At 37.5% G+C, this 23,295-nt stretch overlaps 2 protein-coding genes across 2 annotated transcripts; both read right to left on the bottom strand.

Annotated features, from left to right (window-relative positions):
- Positions 1 to 5,470: 5,470 nt before the first annotated feature.
- On the bottom strand, positions 5,471 to 6,800 carry LOC111879092 (acyltransferase Pun1). The gene has a single exon (XM_023875568.2). It carries the CDS (start codon positions 6,798 to 6,800, stop codon positions 5,517 to 5,519), a length of 1,284 nt encoding a protein of 427 aa, XP_023731336.1. The 3' UTR covers positions 5,471 to 5,516.
- Positions 6,801 to 16,412: 9,612 nt separating this feature from the next.
- LOC111879077 (acylsugar acyltransferase 3) lies at positions 16,413 to 17,826 on the bottom strand. Its single transcript, XM_023875556.3, has one exon. It carries the CDS (start codon positions 17,786 to 17,788, stop codon positions 16,499 to 16,501), a length of 1,290 nt encoding a protein of 429 aa, XP_023731324.1. The 5' UTR covers positions 17,789 to 17,826; the 3' UTR covers positions 16,413 to 16,498.
- Between the last annotated feature and the right edge of the window lie 5,469 nt (positions 17,827 to 23,295).

Raw genomic sequence — 23,295 nt, 5'->3', positions numbered from 1 at the left:
TGTGCCTGGAAAAAACACTATCAACATACTGAAGTCTGATGATATTCCTCCATAGTTGCTCTGACACAGAGTGCGGGATTAGTCATTCTTGGGAACCCAGTCCATTTTGAAGTTGGATCTACCATTACTCTCTACACAAGATACTCTTCCCATGACATATCCTGTTTATCAGACATAGAAGATGAAGAAATGTTAGAACTATTAGATGATTTAGGAGTGTGAACTTTTGGTACCCATCTGTAGTCCGGTTTAACCCATTTCTTGTTTGATCGGATGAATGCCTCAACACTCGTTTTAGAACTTGAAACCGATCGCCGAGATGACTTGGACCTAACCGATATTTGTTTAACTGAACCATCTCTTGAATTTGGCATCGTGTCCATTTGAGTTTGATTATTTCCCTTTTTATCATTCCAATCACCATTGTGTGAACGTGACCTCGAAGGGTTTCTTTTGAAGGATCTCCCTATTGGTACATTCTCCCAACCTTTTTTTGTAGTAGGGAACATACACACGATTTGGACAATTTCTGACAATGTGTCCAGGTGTTCCACAGTGGAAACATGTATGTTTATTCACGTAGAAGTTGTTTCTGCCTGTCCCTGGTAGCGTTCCCACGCCTTGTCTTTGATTGGTTCTACAAGCACACTTATAACAAGCAGTCTGTTTTGCTTGTTTTAGTGGCCTGTATTTACCAACAGCAGGTTTATTAGAAGTAACAAAATTAGAAGCAACAGATTCAGAGTTCAAAGAGACATTGTTTAGACAATCAACATAATTAACAGAACTAGAACTATTTTTGTTCTCCTTGTTCTCATCTTCCACTACTTTACCTACACATGAAGTAGAAGCATTAGTATCGCTCACCTCAATACTCTCGGTTGGGCCGGATTGTTCAGTCTTAACTGAAGTTGGTACACGGGGTTGGCCACACTGAGCAGGTATCTCTACCTCATTATTTTCAAGGGGCGGGGTATAGTTATCATTGAAGGGAGGTGGAATACTATCATACCCTGGACCCTTATTCTGATTATCTTTAAATTTTAACTGTTTTTCTATCATGGACACAACTACCTCACTTGACACATCAAATTTCTTAAAGTTAAATTCGGCATCTTTATATTAACCTTTTAATGCATCAAGTTCGGTAGTTAATTTGGCAATTTTCTTTTTCGCATAATCGTAGTGTTCACATTTAATTCTATATTCCTCTTTAATTCTTTTTAGGTCTTTAGTTTGAGCATCTACTTTTTCTTTAAGAGATTTATTGAGTTTCTTAACATTGTAGATTTCATTTTTAAGGTCAAAAACCTCTCTTACCAATAATTCCTTTTGTTCACGGTAATGATTTATTTTATCTTCATAGGATTAAGAAAATGAGGTTTCACTTACCTTGGTGATTGAAGAACTCATTATTCATCAAAAAGAATAATTTTACCAAAAAAATAGATCTGATTGTGAAGCCAAAAAAATACCCTTTGACTTGAAACCTTGAAAGTCAAACTTTTTGTCTAAAGAATAACCTTGACTGAGAACAAAAGTTTCTAGACCGAGAATGAAGCTTCAAGACCAAAAACGAGGGTATTTGACCGAATACGTGGCTTTTTGACCGAATGCAAAGCTTTAGGATCGAAAACGAGGTTATTTGAACGAACACGTGGCTTTTGGACCGAAAACTAAGTTTTAGACTGAGAATGTGAGGCCTCTTAACTGAAATCTTGAAAATCTGAGAATACCACCGATAATGCAAGAACGAATACTCTTAACCGAGATCTTGAAAACCAAGAAGTGGAGTTGATCAAGATCTCGCACCGAATACGCGGACCGAAAAAAGATCTGAAAATTGAAGGCGCATCGAGAACCTGCGAGGTTGCGGACCGAGAACGAGGTGAAACCGAGAACCTGAACAAGAACACGCGCCCTAACCGAAATCGTTGTTGGCCGTCGAGATCTCTTAGGGTTTGAGCGAAGACCAAGGTCTGCCGCCGAGATCTCGCAAATTTTTGACCAAAAACACCCAAAACATGCCAAAAACACGAAATTTTCAATTATTTGTTCCCAAATTCGACTAAACTCCCTAAAATAGTGAAGAACATGAAGAACAATGGCAAAAACTTTGTCAAAAATAAATCAAAAACACCAAAAAGCTCCAACAAAAACCGTTAATATTTTGCAATAACCCGATTGATACCAATCCTTAGCTTTGATACCAACTGTAAAACCCCAAATCGTGACGTATCAATCAGATTCACCAGAATTGGTGCAAAATCCCAATCTGATGATTAATGCAAAACGAGATATTGAACAAGAACACAAGATAAATCTTCAATGCACACTATATTCAATGATAATCTAGTACATAAGATTCGGATTACACTCAGTTTTCTCTCTGTTTCTCTCTAGAACACGTTCTTGGCTGATGATAATTACACGTCTACGCCTTTACATGCCTAATACTAGGCTATATATATACCTAGACCTAAATAACAAAAGCCCAACCCAAAACCCAAAAGCTTAACCGAAATTACCTGTGATTTCAGTCCAAACACCATCAAAAACATGTTGTTTTCGGTCAAAGACCGAGAACTCTAATATTTATGAAAAGAAAAGTATAAACCACAATTTATGACCTAACATATATAAATGAACATTTATACAAAAATCATACACATTTATAACTAAAGATTTATACAAACCTTCCATTCGCTCAAAATCATGTCCTTCATAACTATAGTTAATACAAGCAATTCGAATATGATTACAACCCTTCCCATCGCTTAGAAATTGTTATTTATTCCACCATCACCATCTATTTCCCCTTGTTCTAAGTAAAACCTAGAAAATAAAAACAAAACTTCTAGAGCAAGACGAGAACTTCCATTAAACACCATTTGAGGCTAACCGATCTTGGTGAAGCGACGATGTGTAGAGATCCTAATCTCATGAGTTAAAGTTTCACTACGAGACATATGTGGTAATTAGGAATAGGGTAAATTATATCATTCGTCCCTCGTACATGTGCCAAAATGTACGTTTAATCTCTATTTTCAAAAATTAACTCGGATCGTCCTTGGGTTTGTTTTTTTATTGCACTTTTAGTCTATATTGACATGAAATGACTATTTTACCCTTAGTAATTTCTTTTTTTAATTGTCTATTATTTATTTATAAATTTTTATATTTTAAAAAAAAAGGTAAAAAAATATCCTACCCCTTCCCTTCCTCCTTTCTCCAGTTACCTTCTTCTTCTCTCTCATTTAAACTCACTGCCAACAACCACCGAACTTCGACACTCCTCCTCCTTTCTCCGATGAGACCAACTTTTCTTTTTCTCTCTTTTCCGACCGCCACCCACTGTCGCTACCACCTGCTTTTTTCGGGATTCTAGTTGACGAGGTGTATTTCCCAATTTCCTTTCTTCTTCTTCTTTGAATTTTATCGGTCATATCCCTCACTCTTTCTCTCTTTCTCTCTCTCTCTCTCTCTCTTATAGACTGCTATCTTTATCTCTTCCATATCCTCTTTCTAAGCTCCGACACCTCTATATGTCCTTGCGAAGACCCCTTGCAACCACTACCAACCATCACTCAAACCTAAAAAAACGAACCCTTAACCATAAAATCAAACCTAACTAAACCCTAAACCTATAAATTATAGAAGATGAAGATTTAGATCGGAGAAGCAAGTTAAGATCAAACCCAAATCTTCTCTATCGACGATGGAGATAGAGAGAGGATTACATTCCCTAATTTCCTTTCTTCTTCTTCTTTGAATTTGATCGGTCATCTCCCTCACTCTCTCTCTCTCTATCTCTCTCTCTTATAGACTGCTATCTCTGTCTCTTCCATATCCTCTTTCTAAGCTCCAACACCTCCACCTGTCCTTGCGAACACCCCCTTGCAACCACCACCAACCATCACTCAAACTTAAAAAAAACGAACCCTAAACCATAAAATCAAACCTAACTAAACCCTAAACCTATAAATCAGAGAAGATGGATATTTAAATTGGAGAAGCAAGTTCATATCAAATCCAAATCTTCTCTATCGACAATGGAGACAGAGAGGGGATCACATTTCAGACTGGTGTTTGAGATGGTTTTCAAGGGCCGATTTGGTGGTGATTCTAGGCAGTTTTGGTGAAGGTAAGGTTCAAAAATGGTTGTCAGTATTCAAAAACAAGTTCAATGGCTAGGTGGTGGCATTTGGAGGCATCAGTTTTCGAGGGTGGTAGTAGCAACGGTTTCTGTTTTCGATGGTGTGGTTCACGATGAAGACAATGTTCTTCTAGGAAAAGAAATAATTGATGGTTCAGTGAATATGAATAAGGGATGCTACAAAAAAATGGCTAGATTTTGACTTCAAGGAGTGTGCTCCGGTGGTGGTTGTCCGAAAATGGTGGCTCGGTGGTTCTTTAAGAGTTAACAGAAAATAAAAGGGAAGAAGAGAGATCAGTAAAAGAAGGCGAGGGGTGGGGTGGATCGGGCCCTATTTTTTTCTCTTATTTTTAAATTAATAATAATTATTATAATAGTAAATTAATTGAAAAATAAATAAAAAGGGCATAACGGTCATTTTATGTCTCCTAAGGGATGAAGCGTGCAACTTTTAACCAAACTAGAGACGATCCGAGTTAATTTTTGAAAATATAGATTAAACACACATTGTGGCATATTCACGAGAGACGATTGATGTAATTTACCCTTAGGAATATGTTTGTTTGCCGTTTAAAAAAAATGAAATGGCTTTAATAACCATGAGATATAGACATGGGGGGTGTTAGGAAGCAAAGTGGGCAGGTGTACAGGACTACCCTGTATATAGATAATGATTAAGGATAAGTATTTGATACAATGTTGCAAAGGTATTTGGTAGTATTTATGTCGTGTATCAAGGGTATATAAAAATCGGTATATTAGATGGTAATTGTTTTTAATTTGAATGGTAATTAGAAATCGAGTAATATGATTTTGTATGTCACAACTCATGTGTAACCTTAAAAATATCAATGCAAAGCTTGTCGTCAACTCCTAAAACTTCAATAGTTAATAATAACAATTAACAAATTCAAAATAGTGTAATATGGTTTTTGGCTTTGTGTTGGACATCGCCAGTTAAATATTCTCTTGTTTTGTGGATATGTATTGCACAATGTCATGTTTTACTATAAATCTATGCACAGCTGGACGTTAACTTCTATATATTGGTTTGGTTAAAGATACAATTAAAAAATGAAAATATTAATATAAAAGTTCGGTTATAGATACAATTAAAAATCCAATAATATAAAAGTGCTCTAAGCATTCGTTTGGTAACAGTACGCTAAGTTGGACTTTTCAGACTAGCAATTAATTGAAGCATGCAATCAATCGAACCAAAAATCATCAAGTAATAATCCATTATTGAGCTGAACATACATACGATCATTAATTATTAATTGGCTGATATGAATGCCAACCATTCGACCGGTTTCAAGTACAATTTATGAAATTATTGACCAAAGGAAAACACACATTTTCAGATGTCTTCAACATATGCAAGAAGCGACTGGTCTTTTTCCAAGATGGCCATTTCTTCTTTTTGCAGACGAACTAGTGCTTCAATACCATCTCTAGATGGAGTATCCATAAGAAGGATACAACTGTCATTCACATCAGGAAATCTTACCATTATTTCTAGCGGCTTTCCCCATCCAAAATCCAATTCGTAAAGTGGAAAACTACACAAGCTTGAACAAGTATACGCTCGAGTTTCATGATCACCTGCTAACATCGACAATCTGCCCAACAAATTTCCAGCTGCTTCTTGCACATCTCTTAATCCTTCTAGCTCCATGATCCCATTCCTCAACTTAGCAATCACCTCATTCAGCTTGATTGCACCTGAATCCGCCATGTTTGCTATCACCATTGTACTTATGTTGCCTGCTGCTACTTCTTGACAATTTTTGATGATTTTGCTCCTCAAGTTCACCGTATGAAACAAGTTTGTTGGCTTTGAAGAGCCTGACTTTGTTGTCGCTGCACCCGCTGCACATTTGAACAGTAGAGATGTCACTAATTCGACCCGAGTAGGGTTCATCGGAGTTGCTGCCATCGCGTTAACCTTATTTTTGAGCTCATTTAGTTTGGCATTGGGGAACACCAATCTCTTTCTTGCATAGTTAAGTTTCTCTATGCTTTTAAGCTCAAACTCAGGCATTTCGGTGTTACTTATGGCGGAAGAGATGAAACTTGGATTTATTGGCGATCCACCACGTGAAACAGTGGCCCAGTGGTTGAAGAAGTTGACCATCGTGAATCCATCAGCTACCTTGTGCGATATGGACACAGCCACTGCGGCTCCACCACCAGCGAAATGGTTCAGTTGGACCTCGACCAAATTAGGGCTAGTGTTGTGAACGCTAGGAATGAGTTGATCAAGGATTTCTTCTTTCTCTTTCTGAAGAATGAAGTCATCAAGTCGGGTGTCAATAGAAGCTTCCAAGAACTCAACTCCTTCGTCATTACAGTTGATGTGAGAGGCATGAGGCCCAGGGAACCTACCCGCAAACGGATAGTATTGTGTTAAACACTGTGATAACGACTTCTTTAGGATGTTGGGGTTGCCGTTGTTATAGTTTGGGTAGAAAAATACAATTGGCATGTGAATGTGGGCAGCAAACTGATCGAGCAATGAAAGATTATGAGTTCTGAGGTGTGGAGGTGTTGGGGATGCTGGTCTTATGATTTCTTGAGATATGATTGTGTGAAGTTGCCTTATCCTTCCAAATCTTTGGAGCTTCGCCATAATCGTCCTCATTACTGATAGGAAAATGAAGATGTAGCCATATATAGTGTTAGATTTAAAAAAGCAAACTAAAAAACATAGAACTAAGAAAAATACCATGTATGATTGTTGGATCCAAAATAACCCAAAAACTTAAATACAAAATTTATATTTTTTCCTCTATAAATGCTGAGATATTATAAAATAATCTTCAAAATTTAAGCTAATTGACATTAACAATATGAATCTAAACTTTACGCAATAATCCGACTCTTGTGTACAAATTCGTACCATATCTATAGATTTCTGGTTTACATGATTTTCATTTGATGTTAAGGATGAATATTAATTAATGATATATATCTATTTAAATGATCATTGATCTAGACAAATTAAATTTACATGATATTCATATTTATATGTGAAGTTGAGTAAGTTTAGTAAATTCACAAAACACTATATAAATGAAAAAGTTTTATGGAAGTCGGACTCTTCCGCAATAAAAAATAGAACAATTCTTATAATAATGATACATAAGATTCATATACAAACAAAGTTTTTTTGTTTGTCCTTTCTATATTATTATATTATTATGACCAACAATAAAATGTTATAAAGGAAATTAACCCTTATGATCTGCTGTAACAGGTTACATCCAATCGTAATGGTCATATGTAAACACTTTCAACAAGTTTGTTATCTAGTTGTCACTATAAGAAATTAGAGTATTACCGACGACATGCGTCGCTGCTAAAAGTGATGTTTGTCGCCGCTAATGCTATTTGCAGCGATGCGTCGTCACTAAAAGTCTGTTGTTGATGCTTTGTCGTTAATACTCTAAATGTCGCCGCTAATGTGACATGTCGCCGTTAATAAGCGGACGTCGCCGCTAAAGTATTGTCTCCGCTAATAATCCTTGTTTTTTATGTATTTCACATTAAAATTGAAAAAAACTATATAAAAAGTATAAAAACTGTTATGATATTAATTACTCTAATCATACATCCTTCCGTTCCAAAATATTAATCCAATATCCGCTTAAAATACTTATCCAATTTAACATAATGCAAAATACTAGTCTAAAATACTTATACAAACAAAACATTACAAAAATTCTACAAGTAGCTACTCGTCATCATCGTTCTCCTCATTTCCTCCGGTTTCATTTTGTTGCGGCAACGAACAAAACCAATCTTCAAGTGCGGTACTACATGTCAGATCTTTTAACATTGTTTGAAGCATGTCTAACTACAAAGAAAACAACATAGTCTTATAACTTAAACCAGAATTATAACATTCTATATACAAAATATACATTCTACATACAAGCAAAGTACAAAATACAGCATTGAACTATAACTAATAATTACCAAACTACAAAATACCATTATAGCATTGTACTTTCATAAACTAACAATTAGCAAATTACACATATTGCATATAACACATTATAACATTGTATTATAACTAACAATTACCAAACTACAAAATACCATTATAGCATTGTACTTTCATAAACTAACAATTACCAAATTACACATATTGTATATAACACATTATAGCATTGTACTATAACTAGCAATTCCCAAAGTACACATATTGCATATAACACATTATAACATTGTACTTTTTTTATTTTTTCCATTATAGCATTATACTTATATAAACTAACAATTACCAAACTATTAAAATACTAATATATCAAACTATAACAAAACTAACAATTACCAACATATAAACTATTATCAAACTAAAAATTACCAACATCAGAAACTATTACTAAGCTAACAATTACCAACATTTGAAACAATTACCAAAACTATATAGTCTTGTTACATGTAATTATGGTGGTGGCTGTGTCAGTGGTTGTTCCTGATCGTACATCGACACAACCTTAGAAGGTTTACACCAAATGCCTCTGATATGGCCTTGTCGAACACCCAATATTCTTTCAAAACAATTTTGTGTATCCTTTAGTGTTAGACCGTTGGCTTCAGAAGAAGCTTAAGTAAGTTGATTGATCTCATGGAGTAAAGCATTCTCTATTTTCAAAAAATGATAAACATCATAAAAATTAGATTACTAAATATCCTTTGACGATATAAATACTTATATGAAAATAAAAATTACGCACTTACATATTGTTGCTCAACTACAGGACTGCTAAATACCCCTTGACGGTAAGTATTAGCCTTACGAAATGCTTCGATTCAAGTGATATCCTATTTAACATTAAAAAATAGATTTATTATAATTTAAATAAACAGTTAAATATATCATAACTTACTTCTTTGAAACAAGCATTGCTACACGAGCACAAACCCCCTCTATTTACAACTTCTTGTGCACGGACTCCTTTATTTGACGTCGAACACTTTAAAATTTTGGGAGTTTGAAAATATTTGACTGCTTGCGCCTAATTTTCATGTGACAGGGGGGTGGCTAATGCTCTTGGGATATCTCTAAGCCCTCCGACATTCTGAAAATAAGTATGGCTTTATTTTTCCGGCCACTATAAACTCTTTGTAAATTTGTATCAATGCTCTGCAGCAACTAAGCACGCTTTGGATCAAAGTTAACCTTATCCAAATCAAATTTAATCTACAAATACAAAAAAGTAAGTTAATTAAATACCAATCACAACTAAACTTCAAATATTATCCAAGATACCTTTAGCTGCACGACTGTGACATTCCTTAAAGTCAGGGGAACATTGTCCCAACCAGATACATTCAAAGGGATGTTCATCCACATATACATCCTAATCTCACGAATAAACCAATTACCACGGTTCCCGACAGGGGAATGTGTAAGCTCCCTGTCGAAATCCAAATCCATGGGTTTTCCCTTGTTTACGTGTATCAGCTTTAACTTCAAATAAGAACAATAAATAAAAGTGAGAACATGAGAACACTAGTTTTATGTTATTATTCTGATACGAATTTAATATGTGTAGTATAGTAGTAATTATAATGTGAATATTAACATATAAGTTTTCATATATTCATTTTTAGGTTATTATTCTACTATAAAGTTCATATATATGTAATAATTTAGTAAATTTTAATGTGAATATTAATGTTTGGTTTTATAGAAAACAAAATTGTAGAATGCGTAAAACAATTAACGATTAATAGGGTACATGCATCCTATAAAAGGTCTATATCATACACCTTAATTGCAACATAAAATGAACAACTAAACCTAGCATAACCTTAGTATAACAAGTATATAGTTACATACCTTTTGATTCGTTATAGTAACAAATTCATTTCAATCTCCTTGTAATGTAGGTCTTGGAAAGCTTAGCACCAAAAGGATGATGCCTCTAATAGCTCACACCCAAACCCTAGAACTAAAATACTGGAGGAAGGAGGAAGGAGGAGATTTTCGGCTAGATTATCTTCCTAGGAAGAATATGAAAGAATTTGACGTCCTAAAGGGTCATATTTATAGTTTTGGTAACTTAGGGACAAAACAATATTTGAATGACTACATAATAGATTTAATCATAGTTCAAAGCATTTCCTTATTTACAACTATGAGGCTTCTGGAAACCCTAGAATCCCTCCTAATTTCATTCACCACGTATATGGGTCCTAGAATCTTCATTCCTTACTCAATTATTAACAGTTACAATTCAACCATTAGACCAAATGTGTCAAAGAGGGACATATGGCGAAGGATTGCCCCAAGGGGTTTGCAGTCTGCTTTCACTGCAACCAGACCGTCCATCGGAAGGCCGAGTGCCCCCAGCGTCTTCTGGGATCAGCACAGGGATTTGCACCTGCTTCTTTACGTGCTACTGAGAGTCGGCTCGAGAAGGTCGAGACACCAAGGGTTCTTGGGAAAGCCTTTCAGCTGACAGCGGAGGAGGTCCGTGCAGTACCGGACTTTGTGGCCGGTATGTATTCTTTATTTATATTCCTTTGAGATGTGTTGTGCTTATATTATGTTGTGTGTAGGTACTCTTTTTTTGTGAGTTCTGTACCTGCTTTGGTGTTATTTGACTCGGGTGCGAGTCGATCCTCCGTGTCTTTAGCTTTTAGTCGTGACATCAGTATCTGACGTAAGGCATTGAGTTGACCTCTTAGGGTTTCTATAAACGACGAGCATGTGGTTTTTGCTATTGATGTGATCCAGGGATGTGTACTAGAGATATTTGGTATTGAGTTTTCGATAGACCTGGTACCGATCGCGATGGGTGATGTTTGTGTCATAGTGGGCATCGACTGGTTGAGTCCATTTGGAGTTGTGATCGACTGTGAACGATAGTTAGTGACTATACGAGACCCTAGTATGGGAGTGCTTACGTTGTATGGTGAGGGTACTAGATCTGGATCAGCTTTTTGTTCTGCTGCCAGAGCGAGACAGAGTCTACAGCAGGGTTGTATGGGCTTTTTGGTGTATGTGATGGATACGCAGGTTGCCACAGAGAGGCCAAGTTCTATTGTCGAGGTTCTAATAGTGTGTGAGTTTCCAGATGTTTTTCCCGAGGAGTTTTCGGGTGTGCCTCCCGAAGAGGCAGGTGGAGTTCCAGATCGATTTGGTTCCTGGAGCGGCGCCTATTGCCAAGGCACCTTATCGTCTTCCGCCACCAGAGATGCAGGAGTTATCCTCACAGCTCCAGGAGCTTCTGGGGAAGGGTTTTATCAGACCAAGTAGCTCGCCGTGGGGAGCGCCGATCATTTTTGTCACGAAAAAGGTGGTTTACACAGGATGTGTATTGATTACCGGGAGTTGAACAAGCTGACGGTCAAGAACCGTTATCCATTACCGAGGATCGACGATCTGTTCGATCAGTTGTATGGGGCGTCTTGGTTTTCCAAGATTGATTTGAGGTCGGGATATCATCAAATGAGAGTTTGCGAGGAGGACGTCCAAAAGACGTCCTTTAGGACTCGTTATGGGCACTACGAGTTTGTGGTGATGCCTTTCGGGCTCACCAACGCACCGGCATCGTTCATGGACCTCATGAAGTGGGTGTGCAGGCCTATGTTGGATCGATCAGTGATCGTGTTCATCGATGATATCCTAGTGTATTCGAGATCCAGATAGCAGCACGAAGTCCATCTTAGAGAGATCCTTGGAGTTTTGAGGACGGAGAGTCTTTATGCCAAATTCTCCAAGTGTGATTTTTGGTTACGAGAGGTCCAGTTCCTGGGATACCTCATTAATCAGAATGGCATATTGGTCGACCTGGCCAAGATCGAGACAGTTATGAGATGGTAAGTGCCGAGATCCCCGACTGAGATCAGGAGTTTCATGGGTTTAGCCGACTACTATCGAAGATTTATCAGAGATTTCTCCAAGATTGTCGTTCCTCTCACCAGGTTGACCCGGAAGGGTGCTACTTTTACTTGGGGTCCCGAGCAGCAAGCCTCATTTAAGACTCTTCGCTAGAGATTGTGCGAAGCCTCGGTGTTATCCCTTCCGGAGGGAGTGGAGGAATTGTGGTTTACTGTGATGCTTCTATATCCGGGATGGGTGCGGTCTTGATGTAGAGAAGTCACGTGATAGCATATGAATTGAGGCAGCAGAAACCTTATGAGACGAGGTATACCACCCACGACCTGGAGCTGGGGGTAGTGGTGTTCGCCCTCAAGATCCGGCGCCACTACCTGTATGGAGTTCGACGTACCATATATACGGACCATAAGAGCCTGAAGTACCTCATGGATTAGCTCAACATGAATATGGGGTAGAGGAGGTGGTTAGATGTAGTGAAGGATTATAACTGCGAGATCTTATATCATCCGGGCAAGGCTAATGTGGTAGCCGACGCCTTGAGCCGTAGAGCAGCGAGTGCTCTGATCTGAGATGTGTGCATGAGGATGACAGTGATGACTCCAATCTTAGACACCATCCGATAGGCCCATGTGGAGGCCGTGAGACCGGCGAACCGCAAGAGGGAGCGGGTTATTGGATAGGTGTCCAAGTTTGAGACGGACATTCATGGACTTATGACCTTCCGAGGGTGGATTTAGGTGCCCTACACATGTGGAGCTTGTCGTATATTGATGGAAGAAGTGCATAGATCAAGATTATCGATCCACCCAGGGGCCACTAAGATGTATTTGGACCTGAAGAGAGAATATCGGCGGCCCTGTATGAAGAGGGATGTGGCATGGGTAGTTGAGAGGTGCTTGACCTGTTGTCGGGTTAAGGCGGAGCACCAAAGACCACATGGCCCGTTACAGCCTCTAGAGATTCCCCAGTGGAAGTGGGAGCGGATTAGGATGAATTTTATCACCAAGCTACCAAGGACCGCACGTGGGGTTCACGCGATATGAGTGATTGTAGACCGGTTGACGAAAAGTGCTCACTTCCTCGCCATCAGTGAAATCTCTTCTACAGAGAAACTGGCTGAGATTTATGTGAGAGAGGTGGTAGCACGGCATAGAGTGCCGACCTCGATAGTGTCAGATCGATATGTGCGTTTTACTTCTAGGTTCTGGAATAAATTTTATGAGGATATGGGTACTCACTTGCATTTCAGTACAGCATACCACCCGCAGACAGACGCGCAGAGTGAGCGAACGATTCGTACTCTCGAGGACATGCTACGCACATGTGTTATGGACTTCGGAGGAAGTTGGGACACCTATTTTCCCTTGGTTGGGTTTTCTTACAACAACAGCCACCATTATAGTATCGGCATGCCTCCCTTCGAGCTCTTATATGGGAGGAGGTGTCGGACTCCCATCTGTTGGGGAGAGGTAGGGCAACGAGTGATGGATGGCACTGAGATAGTGCTGAAGATGACCGAGCAGATTCAGCAGGTCAGACAGAGGCTACTGACAACCCAAAGTCGCTAAAAGAGTTACACAAATCGGCGGCGATCCAAGTTAGAGTTCTAGGTTGGATATTTTATCCCCATGGAAAGGGGTGATCCGATTCAGGAAACGGGGCAAATTGGGGCCCCGATACATTGGTCCTTTCAGAGTAATCGCCAAAGTGGATAAGGTATCTTACCGACTGGAGCTACCTTCAGAGTTGAGTCAAATTTATAACACCTTCCACGTGTCTCAGTTGAGGAAGTGTGTGGCCGATGAGACGCCGATGGTACCACTAGAGGACATTCAGGTGGATACGAGCCTGAATTATATTAAGATTCCGATTACGATATTGGATCGGAAAGTGAAGGTTCTGAGGAACAAAGAGGTGCCCCTAGTTCAGGTCCAGTGACAACATCGGAAGAGATCCGAGTAGACGTGGGAGCCAGAGTCCAAGATGCGCGAGCAATACCCAAAGCTATTTCTAGAGCATGACTTCGAGGGCGAAGTCTGATTCTAGTGGGGAGAATTGTATCATTCGGGCTCCCAGGTATATTATTTATTTATTTATTTTTGAGATTTACTGAGTGACTCGACGAGTTGTGAGCCCAACTCGTCGAGTAGAGTCGATTTGGCCACGTGGGTTTAATAACTAACTCGACGAGTCAGAGAGCCGACTCACCGAGTTGGCGCTATGAGGTGAAACCCTAAATCTCCAGGTTTGGGGACTATTTAAGAGAACTTATGTCCTCATTTCCACCTCACCAGCTGCCTAACTCCCTTGTGTGAAACCCTAAACGTTTGTTGTGTGCTAAGAGAGTTATAGAGCTAATCTTTGAGTATTCTAGTGTATATTTTGAGGAGAATAAGAGATTATCCAGCAAGGAACGAGGAGAAATTGTTGGATCTAGTGCTATATTACCCAGAGCTTCTGCGGAAGGTAAAATGCCTACACCTTTCTCATCTTATTGGTTAGATCTCATGATTATGGAAGTTAGGGCTTTTACCACCTTTTTATTGGGACATTGAGTGCATTGAGTCTATTAGGAGGTCTAGACTTCAGATCTGGACCTTGTGAGGTCCATAGAGTCCAAAGGTCCTTGCTTTATTCAGCCATATAAGAGTATTTATGCTTAAACACCCTTATTAGAGTTGTATTGGCATTTTGGAGCAAAATATGCCATGCATGAACGTAAAGATCGAAGCTTTACGTGACATTCCAGCCTTAGGAGCCTAGATCTAGAGTAAGGAGTGGTAGATCTACCTTAAAACGTCTGAATAAGAATTCACACTGAAGGGACTTGCCGAGTCAACGAGCTGACTCGACGAGTCGGCTAGGGTTTTCCCCAATGAGTCTGGACATAGGTAACTTGGCGAGTTGACGGGACAACTCGATGAGTTGAGTTAGGTTTTCGCAATGTTCTGAAGGAACAAGGAGGACTCGGCGAGTCACATAGATGCACTAGGCGAGTCAGGTCAACATGGACAGTTGACTTGAGTATTGACTTATGTTGACTTTAGGGTTTGGTCAAGGAAGGGAGAATGGGAACCATGGAGGGGTAAAATGATCTTTTACCCATTCCTAATAGTTTGAGAAAGAGAGAGAGAGAGAGAGAGAGAGAGAGAATAACCTAGTTTATTTTGAATCGTGATTTAAGTGTTAATTAGGGATTATTATCTTATGTGTTAGGCGGAGGCTAGTTCAAGATTCGTGTACGAGATTATTACTTACTAGCTTACGAGGTGAGTCTTCTCATTATACTTTACCTAGTGTGGTAATCCTTGTGTGACCGGAGGGTCTTACGTGTTATATTAAGTATTATGATATCATGCATTATGTCTTTGTGTTTTGTGGTGTGTATTATTATGAGCTTACCAAGTTAGGACCGGAGGGTCCACCCGAGTTGTGGGACTGGAGGGTCCCACTGAGACACATTGACCGGAGGGCCTTATTTGAGCATAGCCATGAGAGGCTAATGAGATATGTGTGGTATTTAGGGGAACTCACTAAGATTCGTGCTTACCATGTTATGTGTTATGTGTTTCAGGTACCTCTTAGGATCACAGGAATGCACCGGCTTGATAGTACACACTGGAGCGAGATTATTTTCATGATTCTGGGATAGTGATTTTTATTTGTGGATTTGTTGACATTTGAGACACTTGTGATTTTTGAGAAAAGAGTTTTTATTGTGTTTTAAAATGAAAATTTTTATTTGAAAATTTACGGTGTAACAAATCCACCGATAAACACCATTTCCACAACCTAGTGGGTTGGCTGTGGAATTGTAAAATACCTACGTGGCGCTAATTTGGCTGGTGGTTTAGCCGTGACCACTCTCCACAACCTTATTATGCATACTTTGATTTAATTATGCAATTGTTTAGATTGTTTTTATGTTTAATTTTCACCCATTTTATTTTAGAAAAATATATAAAATCAAAAAATTGAGACGCGCAAAAATGATATCCAATAATTCGCATATCCTCTCTAATAAATGAAGGTTTTATTTTTGTCACTTGTCACACTCTCATTCAATTTGTCAAATGTTATTTTATGGTTATTTTGAATTAATTTTTTTCCACATGTCATTTTATGAGTTTTTCTATTTTTTAAAATACCACATAATATTTTAATATAATAATTGAAATAAATATAGTAATAAATGAATATTAATATTATTAATGAACTTACCTTTTAATTTCAAATTTTTTTAAAATTAAAGTTCATTAGTTTTTTTGTTTATTTATTTAAATTATTTGTTTAAATTTAAAAGATAAAAAACATTTTTATTATAATAATTTATTGTTTTTCTTATTTTATTATAAATTCAAAGAATATTAAGAACTTATGCCTTGTAGTGATGGATTTCTATTTAAAAACCCATGAAAAAAGAAATTTATGTATTTTATGTATGATAACAAACCACGGCCAAAGGGTATATATAAACATTTTCAGACTTCTTCAACATAAGTAAGAAACTCTTTGTCGTTTTGAAGAATGGCTATTTCTTCTTCAGGCAGATGGACAAGTGCTGCAATACCATCTCCAGATGGTGTATCCATCAGAATGAGAGTCTTCTCCTCCACATCTGGAATTCGTATTATTACTTCTACCGGCTTTCCCCACCCGAAATCTACTTCATAAAATGGAAGCCTACACACGCTTGAACTATAATAAACATCACCCTGTAAGCTTGAGGATGTGTTTGCAAACTTTTCAACTACTTCTTGCTCATCTCTTATTCCTTCAAGCTCCATTTTTGCTTTTCTTACCTCAGCAATCATCTCACTCAACCTGATTTCACCAGAATCCACTAGCTTTACTGTCGTCCATGTAAATATGCTGCCTACTGCTGTTTCAGGATATTTTTCAACAAATTTGTTCCTCATGTTCATTGCTACAGACAAGTTCGATGGCTCAAAAGAACCTGACTTTGTCTTCGCTGCACTAACTGCATGTTTATATAGTAGAGATGTCAACACTTCGACTCGAGTAGGGTTCATTGGAGCTGCACCCATGGAAATAACCTTGTCCTTGAGCTCATTTAGTTTTGAATTAGGAAATATAAATCTCCTGGTAGCATAGGTTACTTTATCTATGTCCTTAACGATTAACTTAGGCATTCTAATTTCATTACTTGTGGAGGATGAGATGAAACATGGGTTTACGGGTGACCCGCCACGTGTAATAGTGGCCCAATGGTTGATGAAGTTGGCTACGGTTGCTGCGTCAGCAAGCTTGTGTGACATGGACAACGCCACTGCCACTCCACCTCCTGCAAAATGGTTTAGTTGAACCTCGAGCAACTTAGAGCAAGAAGCACGAGCAGTGCTACTGAGACCATAAGGAAAGAGCTGGTCTATGGTTTCATCTTGCTCATTCTTGTGAAGGAAGTTATCGAGTAGGCTATCATTAGTAGCTTCCAAGAACTCGACCCCTTCGTCATTGCAGTTGATGTAAGATGCAGGAAGTGTTGTAAGCCTACCCGCGAAGGGATAGTAGTGTGTTAAACACTGCGATAATGATTTCTTTAGGATGTTGGTGTCGCTTTTTTTGTAGTTTCGGAAGAAGAAAACAGATGGCGTGTGCATGTCGGGAGCAAACTGATCAAGCAATGAAAGATTATAAGTTTTGAGGTGTGGAGGTGTTGGGGAAGATGGTCGAATGGTTTCTCGGGATATGATTGTGTGAAGTTGCCTTATCGTTCCAAATCTTTGGAGCTTTGTCATCATCTTGTTCATTAATTCGTATTGACAAGATTAATGCAAGTGTCTGCGGATGAAACCTGTGTGCGTCTTTATATATATATATATATATATATATATATATATATATATATATATATATATATATATATATATATATATATATATATATACCATGCTGTCCATGCACATCACGTAGTTGAATTTTCAGTATTTAACTTGGGCACGTACGGCAAGTTCCGTGTTTGACTAGAGAATTACAAAAACAAGCACATGGGTTTTATATAATCGCTTTAGATTAGATAAAAACATAATGAATTGGATTTATTTAATTATCTACACAGTTAATAGTTTGTTGTCCTATCAAATCATTAACCTACAAAAATAATGTCTGAAACCGGCTATACCGATTATTGTTTGTCAAAAACTCAAAATGCAGGTGTTTTATAAATAGTTAAAGGTGATTTTAATGGTAATCATGTAAGAAAAATGAACAATGTCTAAGAGCTAATACTTGCGTATCATATTAACTCGTTAAGCAATAAAATAATTAAAAAAATATATAGAGTAAACTTGAGGTGTTTTCAATGTTCGGCCAGACCTACAAACATCATCCATGACGAATTGGCTGTATACTTTCGTTGACCATGGGTTTTTAACAAACTTCGTTTTAGTAGCCAAATGGGAACCATCGGCTAGTGAGACATTGGAATATACAAAATTGTTGTATGGAAAAAGATCAAAGGAGAACTCCTGCCACGTGGGTTCTATATCTACACGTAAACGGCTGTGAAGATTGTTTTCATATTAATTTTTCATCTTTTTGGAAAATATAACGGGGAATATTGAAACGGAAATTCCTATCAAATAATATGTTAATCGATTGGTAGGATATAAAAATGGTTGAATTTGTTTCCAAGCAAAACTTCAAGAAATTTATATATACCCCCTTCTTGAATTAACACGAGATTGTTATTAACTAGCTACCATATGGATCCCAACCAATTGATGGCCAGCGAGGTCCTCTTTGCAAAGTTTCATTTAAACCCACCCTCTTGAAAGATCATAAGGGTAAGTGGAATACATATCATCGGATACCTCCATGTAGTGCTGCATCCAACCCGAAAGTCAAGTGGAATGCACATTTTGACAGTTAACTATTGACCATTGACCATTGATCGTTTCTTTCTTCTTTCTCATTTGTGTATTCCAACTAGTAAAGCCAAAGACTTATGTCACAAAAGCATCACCCCAGACTCTTTTATTTTGTTCATTTCTAACTAGGCATGGGTTGAATAAAGTTTGGTTGGAAATTTTAACCGAAGATGGTCCTTCTTTTGATATTCTTCTTTTTAGATATCTTTCCATTGTCCTTTGTTATTTTGTTAAACAATAAGATAACCATTAAACAAGAACATAAAATTAGCATAAAAATATCCGAAAAACTAAACAATAAAAAACCAAAAACACAATAATATAAAACCTCTAAATTAAAATCTTTAATCTTTATAAAGAAAAAACAGAATAATATCGAGTGGCTCACTAATTAGAAGTCAAATTATTAAATTAATCATAACAATACCTCTTAAACTATACAAAAACAAGGTCACCCTAATAGAAAACAAAAACACCTAAACCCTAAACTCTAAGATTATAATGGATCACCAATTGAACTTTCCTATAAAGAGACAAACACTTCGATTAAATTAAAATGGCGACAACAAGACAACAAAGTACCCATTAAACTAAGCAAAAACAAAATTCAAAGTCCCAGAATTCCATGTTCTTGAATCTTAGAGTTGAATCCAATAAGATTCCTCTTCAGCCGATCTGATGTCCCCTATTTTCCAAAAATAATAATAATAATAATTATTATTATTATTATTATTTAAGCTTTAAAATCATAGTAATTTTGTTTGAGTAAAAATGTTGTTTCAAAATACAAAAACTCTAAGGATATCATAATTAATACATAACATTGTTACAGCGTAAAGACTAATAGTTTTGGATATTATTGCAGGTTGTCTCTTAATAAATCAGCAATCATAAACAAGTTTCAGCAGTTTTAACCATGTTATATGTGAAGTATTTAAATTGAATGGTCAGGTTGGGAAACCTAGTGAGACACATAGAGTTTTCAATCCCACAATATTATTATGATAATAATATATAATTACAAAATCTGCAAAACCAACTGTTACCAAACAATATAGATATATCCCATAACTTATCTATCTATAAACATTATACTCATACATACCCATCCCAACTGATTCTCACAAATCATAGTCCATGATTATCAAGAAGAACCAACTCGTCTGATGAATCGTTTAGAGTAAGGTTGTGACTACACAGCTAGGGATTTCCTTGGCTAATATAAGTCATAAAGTGTGACATCCCCAAAATCACGGCCAGAAAAGACCGGTTTGTTTATGCTTTGTTTAAAAATCAGAGTTACATTTTAAATGAAAGTGTTGCGGAATTTGTCCCAAAACAAAAATATGATAAAGATTTATCAAAAGCATTTCCATAGAAATGTATTTCATTAAAAGACTCGGGATGTCATGTTCGTACAGATCAAAAGCATAAACAGTACAATATAAGCCTTACTACATTATTTCATATCTACAGGCCTATATCCGTAATCCCTCGTCCAAAACATCACACCTATGCTCATGCGCCACTACCTGTAATACATAAAACTGAGTGGGTCAGGCTTGGGAGCCTGGTGAGCACATAGGGTTTTCAACCCACAATAAATAAGTTTATTAATTTCATCGATCAACAATAACCCGATTACCCGTTCCCGTTATCCTCACTTTACGTCCCTAAACACCTATCATAAGGGACCTAGCCTAAGGATCATCATCGGGACGGACACTACTGCTAAGGGGATTCCTCAGCAATAAATGTCCTAAAGGCAACCATGTGGGGGATGGAGTACACTGGTGAACATATCGTTCACAAACACCTACAGGTTGCGAGCCTGCTAGTGTTCCACTGGACTGTCTAGAATAGTCTGTGGTCGTCATCCATACTCTGCTAGATGACAAAATCAACAACATCAACATCGAGGCCTCTCATCATTTTATCACACATCACCTATTGCATCTACCCATGTTTTACCCCAACATTTTCGTAGATATAAAATACATATACAGTTTAAATCATTGAAAACATGTATAACAACGTTCATCTAGCATAGATAGCAAGTATTCAGATAATATGCACACATAGCACGTAATTTATATAAAATACTTCATATCTATGTGTAAGTTGAAAGTAACTATGCACTCACTTGTTAAGGTGATGATTCCAAAATCGGGCAGCGCTTGCTTCTAACGATTCTATTTTCCTTCGACGAAACCTAACATTATTATCGTTAAATTTTAGTCTAATATTTATCGTGACCAACTATTAGTCTTAGTATTATTATTATTATATAAGCGTTAAACAATATTTTCCAACCACTATGTACAGACAGGGGCCAGACATAAAACACCGGAGGGCAGGACCATTTTGGCATATAGCACTTCTGAAATCCAACAACCCTATGTGGCCCTTTAAACCAGATTCCCCGTACCGCGAGTAGTTAAAAAAAATATTATAACGACACTTATATAAGTTATAATAATAGCTCAAATATTTATTATAAGTTCATAATAACAATACTAATTTTAAATATAAGCTATATTAAAATAAGGTAAGCATAACTTACTTACAAGGGGGTTTTAGCTAGGAGTCGGGCTCTGCAGGGGCAAAACTTCGTCGCTGAATCTTTCTAAGAAAGATTCGTGCAGCGCTTCAGCGCTCACCTTACTATACTAAGCTACAGAAAGAGAAGTCGAATCACAAGGGACCGAAATGCTCGGGGGATAAGGAGAGAAAGACTCTTGAATCAAGATAATGGTGCAAGAAATATGAGAGCCCAAGGCTCTTATTTATACTAATTGAATTTTCAAAAACTACCCTCCATAATTACTTAATGACCTTTTAGTTATATAAACAACTAAACACCCCTCTATAATACTATTATAAATGGATTTAATGATATTTGTACTAAACTAATGTCGAAAGAACTCAACATTAGTCTTATAATGACCGCATCGTCGATACCTTTCTAATGATATATACATATGTATATATATCTGTACGTATACATGATTTGTACGTTATTTTAATACGTAAATATGCTATTATAATTTGTAACTCGTTCATACGAACTCCGTTTTTGACGTTCTTTATATCCACGCGTAGGTGAAGACGTACTCTACAACTTTCGTTTAGACTCCGTCGGCTAATTTTAACTTTATTTTTAAAGTTATACTTTTAACAAGCCGGGACAGGATTGGTCTGTTTAAAATCTCATAACTTCTTCATACGAAGTCAGATTTGGGCGTTCTTTTTATCGATGTTCTTAGTTTAACATATTCTACGACTTTCGTTTAGATCACTAAGGCTAAATCTCGCTCTATCGTAAATTCACTATTCACGCTTCCCGGTATCGTGTCGGTTCTGTCGTGAAACTTCGACGGGTCATAACTTCTTCGTTATAACTTGGATTTCGGCGTTCCTTATATGCACGGAAACCTTGAGACATATTCTACAACTTTATGTAGAGATATCGGGATTATCTCACACTTTAATTTTGACGCTCATTTTTATTCTTTATTAATTATACATTTATAATTAAATAATAAACACATATAATTCACATAATACTCAAATATTTCATCTTTATTACTTCAAAAAGAGTTACAAGAGTTGACCTAGACTATTACATTGACAAAAATGCTTAGCCCTGAAACCCAGGCGTTACAATTCTCTCCCCCTTAGGATGACTCCGTCCCGGAATCATGCATCAGCAAACAGATGTGGATAGCGACTCATCATGTCATCCTCTGTTTCCCAAGTGAGATTCGGCCCATTCGAATGTTTCCATCGGACTAGCACCAAGTCGACCATCTTGCGTCGTAACTTCTTAGTCTTACGGTCAACAATTGCCTCAGGCTCTTCGATCAACCTTTTATTTTCATCCATCCTTAACTCTGAGATTGGAATTATGTCGGGAACATCTCCCGTGAATTTCCTCAAATAACACACATGGAAGGTGTTATGAATACCATTGAGTTCTTCGGGCAATTCCAGCTTGTAAGCTTGGTTCCCTATCTTCTGAAGAACTTTGAACGGTCCAATAAACCTTGGACTCAACTTTCCTCGTTTCCCAAATTGTATAAGTCCCTTCCACGGTGAGACTTTAAGCAAAACGGAATCCCCAACTTTGAAAGTTATCGGTCGTTTTTTCTTGTCAGCATAGCTCTTCTGACGATCCTAGGCTGCTAACATCCTTTCCCTAATCACCTTCAACTTCTCAGCAGTCTCATGGACTATCTCGGGGCCCATAAACTACTTCTCTCCGGCTTCAAGCCAACAAGACGGCGTACGACACTTCTGCCCATACAAGGCTTGATAAGGAGCCATCTTGATGCTCGAGTGAAAACTATTGTTGTAGGAAAATTCTACCAGAGGTAAGTGCTCGTCCC

The sequence above is a fragment of the Lactuca sativa genome, chromosome 3 (genome assembly GCF_002870075.4).
Source record: "Lactuca sativa cultivar Salinas chromosome 3, Lsat_Salinas_v11, whole genome shotgun sequence".
Classification (NCBI taxonomy): Eukaryota; Viridiplantae; Streptophyta; class Magnoliopsida; order Asterales; family Asteraceae; genus Lactuca; species Lactuca sativa.
The sequence above is the reverse complement of the archived record's forward strand: the minus strand, read 5'-3'. Positions and strand labels throughout refer to the sequence as shown.